This window comes from Sparus aurata, chromosome 5, assembly GCF_900880675.1.
Source record: "Sparus aurata chromosome 5, fSpaAur1.1, whole genome shotgun sequence".
Lineage (NCBI taxonomy): Eukaryota > Metazoa > Chordata > Actinopteri > Spariformes > Sparidae > Sparus > Sparus aurata.
The window spans coordinates 7,959,774-7,977,971 of NC_044191.1; the positions used below are offsets into that span (position 1 = coordinate 7,959,774).

Consider the following 18,198-nt stretch of genomic DNA (forward strand, 5'->3'; position numbering starts at 1 on the left):
GAAAAGTTGCTATTGCAATAAAGGTTTACTTACCTACTTTCTTGTGCACTACTTAAACAAATTTTGTTTTAATTTCACACATCACTCAAAATGACATCATGCACTCTCTGCTGGGTATTAAATCCAGTCTAAACACTTTAAGTTGTGGAAACAGTTTGAAACTTAGTGATATAATTAGTAGTCACAGTTTTTCAAAGGAGCAATGGTGCAAAATGAAGCGCTAGCACAGCGCCACCTTCTTCTTGTACAGTGTGTGTGTGAATGTGGATACATATGGAATACTGTATATGTGCACTTTCTGCACAGCGGGGAGGAGGGCTGTCGGAGCCTGTCGCTGTGCTCTAGGGCATCACTGACATGAGTGTCACCTTCATGAAGGAGGATGAAAGCTGTTCCCTCTGCACAGGATGCTTCAGACCGTCGCTCTGATTCCAGCGGCAGAACAGAGGAGTTAACGCAAGCGCTTGCAGAGGGTTGTCATCTGCTGTACGCTTCATTTAACACCTGTGAATACCGAGAGCCATTAGGAACTTTGGTCAGGTAAAAAAAATTTAAAAAATAAATACCTGCACTGTTAGCAGAATCTGTAAGTTCACAAACTTAGCAGGAGGAGAGTCTAATTAACAATGAGGACATTAATCTGTTAATGAGTTTCTGATACTAATTACACCTGCAAAAATGTGCAAATGGATTCTGACAATTTAATTAGCTGCAAATGACACATGTGAGCAGGAGTGAGAACACGGTGATGTTTCGGTATCCAAGTGTAAATTCTGCTCCTGGATGTGGCAGCAAAGTGGCAGCAGAGTGTTTGTTTGTTTGCTTGCTAAAGACATAAACATTCATTTTAATAAAAAAAATTAAAAAAAAGCTTCATTCTATTTTAGATTATCAGAAATTTGGGGGTTTGTGGATATTTAAATACAAACAAAAACTTCAGGAAACATCAGCCAGAATTTCTGCGCTATTTCCCCTCCAAAACATTTAATCTACAGCTCCAGTATATATAGGACTAACTTTAAAACTGAAATGTAATGGTGTGTGTTTTTCTTAAAGACCTGACTCACTGGAGGAGTCACTGCTGACATGGGTGGGCGTCTGGGGTAAAAGGCTCCTGTGTCTCAAAGCTCTGCTCGTTCTTCCTGCACGCTGCTCATGATGAACTCTGTGATGGAAGGATGCTTCTTCCTGGAATATGAACGTCAGAGGGGCCCGTGTGCGTGTGATGAGGCTGCTCCTCTGTTCACTTTTGTCCTCCCTGACTGCTACTCACTGTCAGCACGGCCCTGATGAGCAAAGTGTGAGTCACAGCTAGGGATATGAGTCCAATTACATTAATTTATTCCAGGCACAGCACGATCAACACTTCTTGTGAAACTACCTGAGATAAACAAGAGAAAAAACACACCAATTTAACACATTATATCTCAAATTTAATGTCCTTTGTTAATTACATATTATACAGTCTGGAATTTTGTACTTCATTTCATTGGTCCATTATTTTACATATTATCCCATTAGTTCATCTGTAGTGTTCTCTCCTCCTGGTTGTGAAGGCTGGGTGGAAAGTTACACAGCAATGCTTCGCTCCGTGCTGAAGTTGTATTGAAACTGCGGGAGACGGAGGAGAAGAAGAAGTGAATCAAAAACATTTTGTGAAAACAGAGCGAAAACATCACCGCGCTGCACTATTTTAATATCGACACTGAAGCAATACAGCATAACATGCAACTATGAAAACGGACATTTCATTCTAGGTTTTCATAAAGCACCAAAATATCAATAAAATAGATAAATAATATGATTTAAAAAGATTTCCCCCACTGCGAAACCAACGGCCAGCATTGAATATTACAGCAGAGTGATTAGATGGTCGTCCAAAATGAAGTCTGAGAAAATACAAACAAACACTCCCCCCTTCTGGCACACCATGCACATGACTCTTTGGCAAAGAGGGTTTCAGATGTTCTTGACTTAAATGGGAAAACATGTATTTGTTGTTGTGTTACACTGACGCTATGAATCGTTGTTTTAATGATTCATGTTGTCCAACGTGCTCGTTAGAAATTTTTAAATGTTTGATTTCAGACATAGAGCTGCAATAGTTAGTTGATCTAAAGGAAATTAGTTCCCAGTTGATTTATCGTTAGAGTCATTTTCAAGCAAAGACATTACACTAGTTCCGGCTTCTTAAATGTAAGGATACGCTACTTTTCTTTGTCATTTATGACAGTGAATGCGTGAGTCCAGATTTGAGGACTATTGGCTGGACAAAAGACGCAATTTGAAGATGTCACTAGGTGTCATTAAGCTCTGGGAAACTCTTATGAGCACTTGTTTTGACATTTTTTGACTGATGGCTCAAACATAAACTTTAAAAATGCAGTTAAAATGATCAAAGGTGACACAAGATCACTTTGAGCCCGGATAAAAGACCTACAGACATAAACGTGAGCCAAACGAATGGGTCCCTCACAGTAACATTTCCAGATGTTACATTTGGAAAAAAGGAGAGGACTGATATCAGATGGGTATTTCCTGTCAGCAGATACCCTGAGTAAAGGTATCGGAATGTTCGAAGAGGAAAGGTTGGATCGGTGCATCCTGAGAGCTTTACTAGTTATCAGACGACTACTGAAAAAGGAAAGCTAGAATAAAAGAAATCAACACTGAATTTGAATCTTAACAGAAAACGACTTTATACTCATGAAATGATCTGTCCATGCAGCAAGATCATTTTACTTAACAGGACATCTTGACATAATTTGGTGTGGCGTGTTTAACATCAATTATTTAAAATCAGACTTGTTATATTACATTAGTTTATAATTGTATTCTTTGCATGACTATGGGACACGACAACATTAAGCTTAGACATACTCGATACTTGTGGAATGTAATTATGATTTTACCTGAAACAAGCTTTTGTTAAAGATAAAGGCTTCAGTCTATCTAATGTAACATATTTTACCAGTAAATCACTCAGATTTTACTTATTTCTCCTGACACAAACAATATATTCATGATCAATTGAAAAATATATTATGAGTTTGACTTTTACAGCAAAATGGTTATTTTGATTTTTCCAGATCTAATAATGACTTTTCCAAATTTGAGTGCAAAAATCCCCCCCCCCTCCCCCCCCCCAAAAAAAAAATGCTTAAAAGACAGACAAAGAAAAGGCTTTTAAATAAGCTAGAGTAATAAACAGTAAAAGTGATTAGTTGACTATCAAACTAGGATTTTGTTGTGGGAGTTGTTCATGGTTTAGTGCTCACTTCAGCAGTCAGACACTTGTATTACTGCCATACAGCACTAGGTGATGCTGTATGATCACTAAAATAAGTTTCCAAATCTCCGACTGAAGCCATGGAGCCACAGTGGCTCAAACCGGGTTCTCTCGAAATACCACCTTCCCTGATTTTCATCTAGTTGAGGGAAGCTGCAAGTAACCCGAAACCTGTCACAGCTCACAAGCCTGTTAGTTGTGAAGAAATTCAGGCCCCCCACCACACAAAAATCCAGTCTCAACATCTGGCACAGTAAATAAATAATCCTGTGTGTACGGTGTGTGTGTGTGTGTGTCTGTGTGTGTAGGTGTGTGTGTGTGTGTGTGTGTGTGTGGATGATGGATGGGGGAATGGGGTGTTATCAGGGAGAGCATGTATCAATGTCTGCCAGTTTTACACACAGGCTGACAGGACAGTGACACACTAGAACATGGGCGGCAGTCACCCAGACGAGCCGAGCTTCATTTCCTGTCCCTGCTCCACTGCCAAAAATATGTGACATGTTGTCTTCATTAATTCCACCTCTATTTGGAGCTCTCCCTCTCACACCTTTCACATACCCCTGTACACCACTGTCCCTCCATACATTCAACACACACATACACACACACACACACACACGGCACAGAAGCACACACACAGATAACTTCTTACAAACACTGAAAGCCCATCATACATAGGTGCTAATGAAAATCTTGTCATGTGCGCACACATACACACACACACACACACACACTTCTCTCCACTCTAGCATACTCCCTCTGAAAATCATTAGCCAGCCGCCAACAACATTTTTCAGCAGAGCAAACTACATAAAGATGTCACTTTAAATCGCTTACTAATTAACACTTAAAAAGACACAAATTAGATATGCGTGGCTAAAAGCAATTATAATATCCGCAAGTTTTGTGAGTCATTTGGGAAATGAAAAGAATGCCTAATTGCTGGAACCAACATCATCCGAGACACGGCTTAAGTGATGCCTGTTAGGAAATGGGTCTTATCTACAACTGTGGCTGTGATTACAACAGTTTTCCTCAATTACATGTGCATATGTATAATTCTGGAAAGTACATCTCTTTCATGAATCTATATTTTTTAATGGGTTTAGAAACGAGGCAATTAGATTTTGAGCAGAAAGCGCCTCTAGTTTCTGAAGAGTGACAAAAAAAAAAAGAGGAAGTCCCACAGCCACGCACAGACAGTGACCTCTTCTGGACAACAGAGGGAGAAAATGCTTAACAACATTTGGAAAACCTAGGTCCAGTCTAAAAAAAACCCCAAACTTTCTTATGAATTCAAATTCTCGCTAATTGTCTCCCTTTTGTTTCATATTACAAAGAATGAACTGCCACTTCTGCAGAAGCCTTGAGTACAGACAATATGGTGGATGTTCTATTTATAGTGTACAAATTAAACTAGACAATGAAAGGAAAAATACAATACGACAGACACGCATCACTTTCTAAAAGAAACACCTCTGCTGTCCAACGTGTTTGCAAGAACATCACCGACTGTATTTCCTCCCTTGTTCTGCAGATATCATCGGGGTATAATAATAAGAGGAGAGAAGTAAAAATAACACAATGGTGAGGGATGTTTCCACTTGGAAACTAATTATCAAGCTAAGCTGTGACTTCATCCTCATCAGCCTGGCCCCACCATTAATCTTGTGCTGTCGTCCACTTCACTAAATCCTGTGTGTTACACTATCTCACATTTACTTCATCAGCTCCAGCGCGGCTGTAATTAATGATTTCTCATGCCCCTTCCCTTCCCTTCCCCAGCTCAGCTCACCATGTGTCCTCCTGCTAATCACACTCTCGGAGAAGAAAGGAAGGAGGAGAGGAGAGGAGAGGCGAGGCGAGGCGAGGCGAGGCGAGGAGAGGAGAGGAGAGGAGAGGAGAGGAGAGGCGAGGAGAGGAAGAAAAAAAGACAAGAGCATATAGGATGAGCAGCCAGCCTGTCTCCACCCTGGAAAAACACACACATACACGCCATTAATACCTTCGCTGACAATGAGCTTCATTCAGATGACCATATGACAAGATGGCGACTCTGTGTGATTTGGATAGTATGTGACAGAAGACAGAGGCAGAGTGCAGAACAGACACCCGGTTTGATGAGGGAGTGTTTGCTCTGTAACACATCTCAAACCCAACAGCACCTGTTCTTTTACAGTGGTCTGTCACTTCCTGGCAGTTCTGATACCAAGATACCGTGCTAATGAGAGAGAAGGGGGGTTGTCACTCTCTTTAAAGCGCACACACACGCACGCACACACGCATGCACGCACGCCATACACAGACACAGACACACACGCACACACACACACACACACACACACACACACACACACACACACACAGACTGACTCCCTTTTTTTCTCTTCCTCTCACAAACACACAGGCTCTGAAGAAGGAGCTGCACACAGATGATTTTCTTCCTACGAGTGCCTGCAGGCTACAGTGTTTCATCAGAAATGGGGAGGACTTTGTAGTGCTTTTATTTGCTTTAAATGATCTCTAACTTTTTCACTACTGAAGATGAAGCTGATTGGAAAAAAGTTAAACATGCAGAGAAGCTCCTCGAGATCTACAGCACTGTGCGAGACGCGAGATTGAGCTGTTTGAGAGGAGAATTGGGAGAATAAAAGTCAAGTGTTTTGGAACAGGAGACGAAGCTTTTAAGAGAGAATGGCTGCCTAGCCTGGCCATGCTTTTATTCAATTGGGGCTTAGTGGAGCCAACAGGGCCTCACTGTCTCAGACACTTAATTACAACCCCAAGACCGTTTGCTTTGCATTCTGGGCCAGCGGCGTCAGCGGCAGCCGAGCGTTGCAGCCTCTACTCACTTCCTCCTCGATCTCTGCCAGGGATTTGATCGTAATGCCCATTAAATTGACTTGCTGCATCTGAAATCAAAAGCAGGGAGGGGGGGGGCGGGAGAAGAAGAAGAAGAAGAAAAAAAAAAACACACAAGAAACATGGCGGTTAGGCTCATGGCTAAGTAAGCATGCTTAAAATCTTTAATCCTCTCCCTCTTGGTGTCAATACAAACGGGGCTATAGTGACAACCGCCGCCAGCCAGCCAAATGGACTGCATTGAGCCAGCTCTGCCTGACTGCACGCATTCATCACTCAGTCTGGAGGAAAGGAAAGGAAAGGAAAGGAAAGGGAAAAGAAGGAAAGGAAAGGAAAGGAAAGGAAAGGAAAGGAAAGGAAGGAAAGAAGGAAAGGAAAGGAAAGGAAAGGTTGCAAAGATAAGAATCCTAAACAAAGAAAGGACAGGCAAGGAAAGGTAAGCAAGGTAGAGGAAAGGAAAAGAAAGTGAAGCAAAGAGAGAAAAGAAAATAAAGAAAGGAAAGGACATAGAGAAAAGGAGAGGAAATGAAAGGTAAAGGGGGAAAAGGGACTAATGGCCACATACTGTAAAAAAAAGACCAAATATTATGACCATAACAAGCAATAATTTAGCACTTTGTCACTACTTTTACCTCTTTGGGGTTTTGAAAAAACTTCTCAGGGACCACAAAGGGCACATCATCCAGAGCTGCAAAAGCAAGTGAAAACAAAGTTTTAGGTTTACTTTCATACATAAAAAAGCAAATATTACTACCTATTCTTGATCCTGTGTACTTCCACAAGACTAAACGTGGGTTTATAAAACAGCAAAGCTATCAACATCCCCAGCCACCCTGACACCTCCCCTCCTTCCGTCTATGGAGAGAAGATGAAAGGCTTTTTTATTCTCTGCTGTATCTGAGCACCTCCACTCTCTCCTCCAACCCAGCCCTTTCCCAACCCTCTTCCAGTTTAATTACTCTTGATTATTCCCGATTCCGTCTTGTCTGAGAGATGTTCACCTCCGAAACAAAGACACACTCACACTAGGCACAGAAAAGCGGAAAGAAGAGAGACAAAACATTCACCAGATATCAAATTTGCATGAAAATAAGCCACACTGTTCAGCCGGCAAAAAGTGGATTGAAATGAGGACTTGCCAAGAGCGTGGTAGTATAATTAGCATTTGACCAAACAAACGAGCTTCAACAGAGCTATAATTAAGCAGGCCTGTAATTAAGTGTATGCCCTTTATCATAATGATCGTGGTTAAAATGGTGTGATGGCTGCCAGTTGATTATTAATGGTGTAACCCCGTACTGCATGCATCCTGCACTGGAATCAAGGTGTCACGACTGTCAGGCTAGAGAGCAGCCCTTTGTTTATAAAATACATTAGGGCCCAAATTAACACAGGGTGACAAGGGACACAAAGCCTCCCGTTTCCAGACTGAAGGGAAAACTGCAGCTGCTCGGCTTCATTAAAAAACTCCCAAATCTGGAGGCACAAAACTTGCTGCCGTTGGCTTCGACAGGAGCCCCAAATATCAAGAGGCCAAGCTTCCAACTGGTGTTCTTTTACCCACAGTCCATCAGGCCGCTGGCACAGGAAAAGGAACTCATAAATGTAAGCTAAAGCTGTTCATGAGTCATCGTTTTGGAGCTGACACTCCTTTTGGTCCTTCCTGTTCACAGCAATATTCAAAAGTATGAAATTCTAAAGTATCCCTCACTTTGACACTTATGTGACTTGCTTTCCTTTCTTGGTTATGGCACGGATCTACAGTTTGGCACTTTCCACACAAGTACAGTACAATGTGATCTTTGTAATCAAGCCATGACCCTCATGACCACAGGAAAAGCTTATTTAGCTCTTTGGCTTGCTAGTTGCTGTATGAGTCTGTACTTTGAATTTAGTTCAAATAACTGCTAACGTCAGCATGCTAACATGCTTGCTATAACAATGATTACAAGCTGATGTTGAAAGAAATGCTCACGAAAAAAAAACTAGAAAATAAGAAAAATCTAAATTAAGTCATTATCTACACATTCATTATAATTTATCTTTTTTATTCATCATCATTCATTTTAAGTCATTATCTATTCACCATAATGTCAAGGGGTACATTGATTGATCTTAATTGATTAAAAAATACCTTTTTTTACATCCTGGTCAACGGTCAAACTCACTTTAAATAGGCTAAAACTTTTAGCTTAGCAGCTACAGTGAGAGTGTCAGCCTCACAATGGTGTAAATAACATTTTATCAAATCAGTATGAGACTCTGAGCTTCCGGAGTCTTAGATAATGCTGAATGAGGCGTTTGTAGCCATTTTACTTGTGTATTTCTTACTACTTTAGTTGTTTAGGGAATGCTGCAACACTGTTTTGCTGTAAAGCTCCAGACATGTTTGGTGTACTAACAAACTTCACTTGACTTTCCATCTACATGGGAGTGAAATAGCTCCACGATAATTTTCATGGTAAGCTGACTTGCAATAGGGAGAATGGCACCTCTCTTATTCCCACTCTGCACCCCAAACACCTACCTTGGGTTGAGCAGTAAGATTTCCCCCAAGAGGTGCGTGACTCTTTGCAGCACTACATCACACACCACCAAATGGTGATGAATGAGAAAAAGCTAGCTTGGCATTCAGAGAGTGGACATTATGGCAAAACTAAACGGAGGATGTTGACAGAAGGCAAGAGGACTGCAAGAGCAAATTTCGTACTAGCTCTTTGTCATTGGCGAGAGCTTTGTGGATTAAAAGGGTGGGAGACGGACTAGCTTGCTAGCTTTTGACCATAAGCCCTGTCAGTTGACATGGTTCTTTGGTTTTTGACGCCATCTTTACGGGTCAACAAATGCACCCATAGAGTTGACCATTCAAAGCTGTTTGAAAGTACACTACAAAACTCTGATGGTGCGAAATCTGTGGATTCTTGTATGATGTTGCTTTAACTTTGCAAGTATTTTGCCAAAGTATTGAGGACATTTAAAGTTTGGCTTGATGGATGAAAAATGAAGATATAACTAAAGTTACAAAAATTTTTCTGAGGGGGACATCAGTCAATGCCAAATTCAGTTAGAATCCATCCAAAATTTGAGATAATTCACTCAAAAGGACAAATGTCAACCTCATGGCACAAAGGGAAAGTCAGGAAATCACCAAAGTCATTAGAATTCATCATCCGGGAACCATAAATCCGTGAATATCCAAGTTTCTCAAACAGCTGTTGAGCTATTTCAGTCGGGGTCAACGTGGTGGGCCAACTAACTGACCAACGGAAAGGACCTAAAGACAAAAACTGCCGTCAGGGGAGTGCAAGGAGTGAAAGCTTTAACCCTGGCGCCTTTGGTACTCACCAAAGGCCTGTTCATTGCCTCAGTATCCGGAGCAGCCAGCAAACCGAAGCAACTGGGTGGTCAGAATGACTTGTTCAAGCTCATAAAAACAAGTGAATAAACACGCACCGCTGTGTCGCTTGGAGCACCAACACCAGGCGCAGATAGGCAGGGAGAATACATTTGAATCAATAGCCAGCAATGGGAAGCCAAGATTGTAGCTGCTGATGGATCTGCGTGGCGAGGACAGATGAATGCACACAGCTGAAGGCCAGAGAGTTTCTTTATTGCTCAAGGATTACATTTAAAACCAGATCTCACTTTGTATTCCTCCACCATCTATACTGGAGAGGCTATCTTACAACCAGACAAATGGAGAGGCACGGCAGATGACTTGGTGGTAAGAAATGGATACCATGGAGAAACACAAAGGTGCAAAGGGCAAAAATAATGTAAATCCAATCTTCTGACCAAGAATCCCACTATGAAGCATGTTATAGCCGCTCAAATGGCCAGGCTACAGTCCATTAACTCATGAGTGTATTGCAGTGTAGGGAATTGGGTACTTATTTGGCATAGTATGTGAGCGCAGCCAATATGAAAACATCTGGCAGGAATTTTGGTACAATGACTATGATTATGATGATGATGATGATGATGATGATGGCGGTGAGCGCAGAGGTGGCGTTAAGTAAGGAGGACCCTGTGGCTTGAGTGATTGTAGTGTAAAGAACGGAGTCAGCACAGGGCCCGTGTGGATCATTGCCTTATTAATGGCTCCGTCAGGTGCGATGAGCAATGGCTGCATTGTCATCTCCAGCCCCTGGGCACAGATGAATGGCTGTTTCAGGGCGGGAAGGGCTCCCTCGTACGCTGGGCTGAGCACTAATCCCTCACTCTTCCATTGTTGGATGCACTGTCACCCAGGACTTCAGCCGCGCCATACATTGCATTTCCAGGGATCCAGCAGACATGGCCATGCACACAGGCATACACACACACACATAAACCACACCGAGTTGTGCTCCGACACTGACTGATGGAAAAATATGCGTGGGTGATCGAGCATACCCCATATTACCTGAACCACAACTCAAGAGTAACACTTTAGGAATGTTGATGAACTTTTATTTTACACTTCACTAATTCGGCAGAATTGCATTGATCTCTGTCTAGTATGATTACTTGGGTGAATCTGTTTCACACCTGAATTAAGTGAGAATGTCACAGTCGGGGCAATAACCTCCAAGTGCGACTGAGAATCTATTGCAACTTTTTACTCACAACAGAGCTGATTTCTGTTGTTTAATACGATAAAACAATAAGAAATAATAAGTAAAGCTGCTTCAAAACTTAGAGCTTGGAACCTGCTGTATTTCATACTCCAAACAATTGGATGTTGCCTTTTCTCTTTGTGTAGCCAGGCTAGACATTGCAATACCTTTCCTGTCGGTGTGACTCTCAATTTGAGGCGGATTCTTTATGCAGACCATGGAGATGCTATTCTAGTTGCAGACCCCGCTCTCTGTCACCTCTGCAGATAATGGTGAGTAGATGAACAGAGAGCTGGAGGAGGACCCCCTATGCCCACTCACAGCCCTTAGCCCCACTCTGACATGAGAAATAGTGCCCAGGCCTGACAGCATCTCGGAGACATATTGTAGTTTATTTTGTCGCCCGGGCATGCCATCTGTGCCATTCCAATAGAGGGTGTGTGTTCAGGCTGCTGCAAGAGAGAGGGCGCGAGGCTCCGGGTCCCTCAGTAGCTCTGCAGCCACGGCAGGTCATTAGTCAAATTGCCTAATGAGAGAGAATACAAATGGCCCCCTACCCTGACAGGAGGAATTTTGGAGGTGTCAGAGCTCCTGACCCGTGCTATGAGAACAGATGATAGCGAGTTGCTATTTTCAGATTCTTTTAATGACTATGGCTCTATGAAACCCATTCTTTTTCTTTTATCTTTTCACTGCTTTTTCAAGCCCTCTAGACAGACGACTGAAAAAGAAAAAAAACTTTTCAACGCATTAAAAATCTCACTTGCAAAAGTGGAAGTGTAACTTTTGAATTATTTAAATGTTTACTGGGGAGTCAATTAACATTCTAAAAAGCGTATAACATTGATACTAAAATAGATCACGCAGTAAAATGATGTTGAGGGGTTCTGATCATCTATTTTTATTTGTTTCTGCCAGCTTGTGTGCAGCTCGTTTCCCCAGTCTCACTGTAGTGTGTGCAAGCTTCCGTTGCAAATCCTCCTGACAGCGTCTCGCTTAGTTTCTACTAAAATATTAATTTCATCTCACCCAAATTTAAATAAAAAATGTAAACAAATTCAAATGGTTCTTAATGCTAAGAGTGGTATGCAAGACATCCAGTAGATGAATGTGCTAAACACACTACAGGCTGGTTTATAGAGAGAAACTGTGGAAAAACAGAAGAGAACACCAGGGGAGTGGAGAGAAGCTGAATCATTTTACACAGGCTTGCTGTTTGTCCTCTCTGATAAACATTTTCAAAACACGTTTTTATCATTTTAGCTAGAAAAGGTTGCATGTCATCTCACAATAGTTTTGACAGATTTAAAATACATTAAAAGCAACATCAAACAAAAGCAATAACTAAAGAAAACAACTTTTATAGTCTACTTTGAAGTAATGTTGAACAGTTTCACATGACAATTGACAAAATGAGTACCCACCCCCTCAAAAAATCCAAAATGTACAAACAAAAACAATACACTCCAGACGCCATCTGCAGTAAACAGTTAATTTACAAAGATAACATTAAAATTCAAGTTTTTTTTTGGTTACCAGAGGGATGCAAAATAGCAAGCTTATGTAGAATGACCCACTTACTTTTCCATCTGTGACAAGCAGTCCTTGAAATCTGGTTGTGGGTAGGGAGCCAGGAGGCAGTCCCAGTCGGGCGCTGGTCCATCAGTCTTCCAGAAAGTGGGCAGAGCCAGCAACACCTACAGTGAGTTGGCCACAAACACCGCTGCATAACAGCAACTGCTCTGAGGAGGTGTGTATGTGTGTGATAGGTTTTCCAATAGAACACCGTATATATGTTATACATATATGTGCAATTTAATGTAAAGTTGATACCAGAGGTCTTCAGTGATTTGGTATCATTACAAAACCTGTGTTCTAAAAAGCAGTGGAAAAGTACTGAGGGAGCCTGTTCGCTGGCCAGCTATTGAGGGCTCTCATGAAATTAAATGGACAATCAGACTTTAATCAGCAGCACAGTGTCTTTTAAGACACTGCCATGGCACTGGCATTGATCCCCAGCTGTGGCTGCTGGTAAATGTGCAGCAGAATGTGTGTATAAATGGGGTACGCCTCTCTGGACAAGTGTAAAAGCTGGCAGAGGGCTGACAGTAAATTGCGTGTGCCGGATGGGACACAGCAGAAGGCACAATTACACAAATCCCCTCTTAATTAGCGGTTCTGTGGGCAAACTAACCCGTAATGATGCGAGGGATGTGGCGAGCCCCAGAAATCCTAACAAGAAACACTCACCAGCACTGGAGACTGGGTCATATGGCCCCGGTTCCCCTCAAGTAGTGACTGACGCGTGATCTGTTTTGATCAGTGCAGCTGCAGGAAGTGATTCCCATGTTGCCCTGCTCCCCACAACCCCTAGCCCTCGCTGAGCTACTTGCCCTCTGGACTGTGGGTAAAGCAGCAGGCCCTGTGTGGTTATGGGTGGCATTATTAAGTTCTCCATGCTCACAGTACCAGGCAATGTAAAGTGGCATCTCACACGGTGAGTAATGAACTGTGCCAGGGTGGAAGCAGGAGGGATGACAGCCAAAGAGGCCTCCTTGGCAGCCACTAACCTGGGCATCCACCAATTTATCATCCCCTAGAACCAATCCACCAATGCTGCGCTGCCATTTGTCATTAATTATGCTAATAAGGACACCATTACTCTCTTGATGAAACAGGCGACTGTTATTAGTATAATGCATTTGCAGTTTGATACATATGCATTTGCTTATTAGTTTCACTGTGTGTGTATTAGCGGATTTTAAAGAGAGGTGCCTTCCATTACTTAAATAAAGCTGTTAAACTGTGCACTTTCAAAATGTGCCGCTGCAGAGGAGCCCAGGACTTCTCTGTACACACTAATTGACTATTACGAAATGACAAAGCAACTGTTTCACAATCACGCACCCGAACATAAGAATGGCCTCATCTATGGAAAGAGCCTGATGTGTTTGAACTTTTTCACAGCAGACTTCATGGCTCTAAGCAAACCAGTCTGAGCAGAACTATTTAATATAGCTTCTGGGAGCCCCAGATGCCCTTTTCCAAAACGACTTCATTCCCAGAATCTCATTGTGCTTTCTAAATCACACCACAGTATGTATTAGACCATCATTAATTACAAACTTAACAAGTCAGCAGAGCCATTAAAAGATCTTTAAGGCATATTTGACCATAAATCTCCTTAAACTATATTTAATGACTGGATTTTTGCGAAATATTTTTTATCAAGTTCTAATTAGATGTGTGATAACAAACCCTGCTGTACATGGGGCAAATGAGGGAGCCGTGACAGGCCCATCCATTGAGGCTGTCCACGTCTGGACACTGAAACTAATGGAGCACTGCTTCTATCTCAGGGATGGATAGAAAGCAATGAGGGATGAGACTCCAGAGTCCAGTCTGGCCTGCAAATGCAAAGCCATTTAAAGTCTCTTATTTGACTGTAATAAAGGTCCAAAAATGCCCGAGGGCCTCAAGGCACCAGTCAAAAATTCCATTACCAGTCATTCAGGATTGATCCCCAAATATCTAATGGCACCATCACAAAGGGATCGATCATGTTTTGAAAATAACCTGGATGGTCCGATAGGATTTTGACATATTAGCAGGCTGAGCATCAACAGGAATTTATTGAAAGAGTGTTTTACCTGTTAAAATCCTAAAGTGTTTTTTGACTAAGGAGATATATAGTCTACATGAGACAAAAGCCTTTGATTTTTTTTATGGTGTTTAGTGAGTTTGAAGGTTCTTCGGTGAGATGATAAAGGATAGTGTTTCTGCAGTTTTTCTAATGTTTTACCTTCAGACAAACTAGACACAGAATCACAAAAAAACCCCAAACAAACTGTGGACAAATGTTTCCAATTTAACAATAACCGCCCAAACTATTTTCTCCACAAGGAAACAAGGCTTATGTTTAGACAAGAAAATCATTTTGAGTAATTTTCTTTTTTGTTGTTGTTGCTGATCCAGAGTTAATTAAGCATGAGGAGAATTACAAACATTTTCTAACATTTTCTCTATGACAATGACAATAGCTTGGTATCTTTTCTGCACACCAAGCAAAGACAATTACATAACTTTTTTGCGCGCAAAGGATAGACGTGAAATGAGGAACGCAAAAGATGGTGAACAAAGTAATGCTGAGATTATGCTGACAGATGTTGCGGGATGATTCAAGATTATTGATAAGTTTTCATTTTTACTGAAACATTTTAAATACCGAATTTGGAGCCAGTCATATACTGGATTGGGGCTGATACGGATATGGGGAGTAAAATAATTTGGACATTGACATATGATATTCTTATTTACACATACAAAAGCTGTGTAAATACAAAAACAAGGATGCAGGGATCGCTAAAATGTAGTTTTGAGAAAAAGATATGTACGCAGTGGAGGAAGGATGGAGAGTTTACAGCTTAACAATAAACTTCATTTATAATTGAATGATTATCAATTACCCAGAGCATCTTTTTCTGTTTTTTGTTCTGTAAACAGGTTTTCATATCTGACAACGTACATATATATACATTCATCATTCAAATCATGATGATGAGAAAAACTGTTGGAGACTGAACCAGCCAAACATTTTCTCACATCTGGAGAACAAGATTTGTAGACCAGTGCATCTCTGCAGCAATTCACCTTTTAATCAAAAAAATGCAAATCAAGCAATTCATTGTAGAGCCCAACAATAAAACATTTTCTCTATTCTATTCTAATAACTCTCCTCACATCTCTCCTATCTTCTTGTGTTTGTCTTTGGAGCACAGATCTCTGTTCGCAGCATGCAGGCGTTGATTACTGGCCAGTTGTTTCATTCACTTGTGCAGTATTCCTCCCAAAACGCTGAAGCTACACTTCTATTTCAATATGGAAAATGCTAATTATGGACCAGCTCAAACTTAAATATAAATTAAGGCAGATTAAAACAGTGTGTCATTTACAAGCCATCAAATTATAAACAAGAAATCCAACACTCCTTTAAACCATTAGCTGCTAGGAGTAGTAAACACATTGAGGACGTGTGTGTGTGTGTGTGTGTGTGAGTATACATTAGGTGTAAATACTATTCTCCCTGTTGAACCCCCCTCTCTGCGGCTCTGTTTCGCCTTTTGCTGACCAGGAGAATTAAGAAGCAAAACGTGGGTTTTAAGAGCGTTCCTTTCATGTATTGATGTAAGCTTTGGCATTACTTCAGACATCAGGATCGGTTTCATAGAAATCCCATTCCATCTAAAGTAAAAGCTCGGCAGTAAATCTGCCCTCTACTCCCCCATAACACTTCCATAAATGATTCATTCAGCTCAGTTTAGCTGATGCAAAACAGAATGTTAGTGAGTTGTGGAGTGAGCCCGAGCTGCAAGTGGAGGACCAACCCCGCTGCTTAGTCATTTCATCAATCTCTGGGAGAGAAAGAGAGGAGAAAAGAGAAAGAAGAGAACGGCGTACACTAATAATAACTTTTGTGTCACTATCCAGAGGTCATGTTTTTTAATCCCTCAGCCTAAAGAATTGTGTTATTCTAAAATATAACCCCAGCGGTGCAGAAGCAGTTTGAGATCCATCACGGTTTGAGATAAGAGGCGGCAGATCTCCTCCTTCTGCACAGCCTCGCCCAGAACTACACAGGGAGATAAGATGGAACTTTTGTTTGAAACCTGATGAGAACCCTCTTAATGAAAGTGCTGCGCCAAAAATAATCTTTTTTCTCCATGTTAGTCAATCAAGAAATGGTGTAGTTGGGGGAAAAAAAGAGGAGAAAGAAAGTAATTTTGCATAATCAGTGAGCACCATCTGGAACAATTAACCAAATTCCACAGAACTCAGAGGATCAGTCATATTGGCTTATTAAAGATCCAGAATTATACAAGTAATAAATCCTTGGAAAAACGAAGCGTACCCCTGCCTGTCACGACTATTTTAACTTCAAATACAGTGGAATACTTGATAAGGCTGAAAAGAGGAGATTAATATATGCAAATTATGTCGAGCATTTAAAAGCCCCCCAACAACTGTCTCGTTTTTTTTTTCTTTTTTTTTTTTTTTTTCTGTCTCTTATTACAGGGCTTTATGTTTTATTCATACACCAACTCACCTGTCATTTTATAAGCTATAATATTATGAGGGTATTATTAAACAGCATAAAGTGGAGCTTTAATTGGAAAGCTCCATTGCATTTTCCAATTATTTGCAGCAAATTAAAAGCAGATGCACATAGTTTAATAAGAATTCTAATATTGTTTCCTGAAAATCAAAAATCACTGTCATGCTGCCAAGATATTTTGCAAACCCAAGTTAATTTTGAGCCTCCTATTTTTTTCCCTCCTCCTCTGAAGGATGAACTGTCTCGTGTCTGTTAATTGAAGTTCCTCTAATGGATAGGGAAATAATTGCTCTCCATATTACGTTAGATCAGGGCCAATGTCGGGATTTATTTTCGATTAATGCAATAGATATGCAAATGGATTACTTTTTATTACGTTTACCTTTTTATCAGGTGGATGTCTGTTGAATGCTATATGTTGTTCTGTAGGTTATGGGGAAAGACTGGACGTCACACAGGCTTATTTTAGTTTTTTTTTTTCCTTTCTCCGACATCTTTACATTTATTTTTATCAAACATATGCTTTTTAGACACATTTCATCGATGCAGGTCTAATTACCTTTAAAATATCCTGCTTTTCTGTCAACGTATGAATAACAGACCTAATTGGCAAAGGGATTTGGCGTGGATCAAAGCAACGTGGTGGAGAAAAGCAAAAGGTTGGCGCTGCGATGAAAACTTGATAACTTTTCAAATGAGCTTGAACTGTCAAGTGAAAGAGGGCTGCAAAATAAATGTGAATTAGTTTTTAATATTCTGGTAATAAATGTCAAAGCGCCGACACATCACATCTGTACATGATGTGACTGCAGATGACAGATTTCCCAGACATGTTACCTCTCCTCCCCTCAACTCGCTCTTTTTTTTGTGTTGGGCTTTTTGTTTTGTTGGGAAGTGACGGAGGGTTTAATCAAGAAAGCAGGCAATTCATCAATCCTAAAGAAGGCGCCTGTACAACCCTGACAGAGCGCACATGGTTTTAGACCAACTCGAACCTGGCCAGCTGTCAGCCCACACACACACGTGCACACACACAGGCACCCACGCGCCCACCCGCACACACACACACCCACACGCACACACACACTCACACACACACCCCAGCTACCACGGCTAACAATTAACACAAATAGGCTGTCGGCTACGACCTCACACTTGGTCTGCAGGCTATCACGTTGTTAATGAAGGGAAGTTGCGTTCTCTCACATTCACAGTGTGATGCTGTGAGGCTGACAAGTACACAGTCTCAAGAAATAAAGCCAAGAACCATCTCAGGCTAACTCCATTATCCTCCTTTCTTTAAAATCTCACCAGCTCATGAAGGGACACATAAC

At 41.2% G+C, this 18,198-nt stretch overlaps 1 protein-coding gene across 7 annotated transcripts in view; it reads right to left on the reverse strand.

The window, feature by feature from the left end:
• Positions 1–1,411: 1,411 nt before the first annotated feature.
• The window catches only part of mvb12bb (multivesicular body subunit 12Bb), a 38,636-nt gene continuing 21,849 nt past the window's right edge, over positions 1,412–18,198 (reverse strand). For 3 of the 7 annotated variants that reach the window (XM_030416014.1, XM_030416008.1, XM_030416007.1), the window contains exons 8-10: positions 6,787–6,842; positions 6,145–6,204; positions 1,412–1,611 (exon numbers count right to left, since the gene is read on the reverse strand). In XM_030416014.1, coding sequence (XP_030271874.1) covers positions 1,570–1,611; positions 6,145–6,204; positions 6,787–6,842 — 158 coding nt within the window. In that variant the 3' untranslated portion in view covers positions 1,412–1,569. Of the gene's footprint in view, positions 1,612–6,144; positions 6,205–6,290; positions 6,436–6,786; positions 6,843–18,198 lie in introns of those variants that run through there. The other 4 variants (XM_030416011.1, XM_030416010.1, XM_030416009.1 and 1 more) reach the window with 3 other exon arrangements.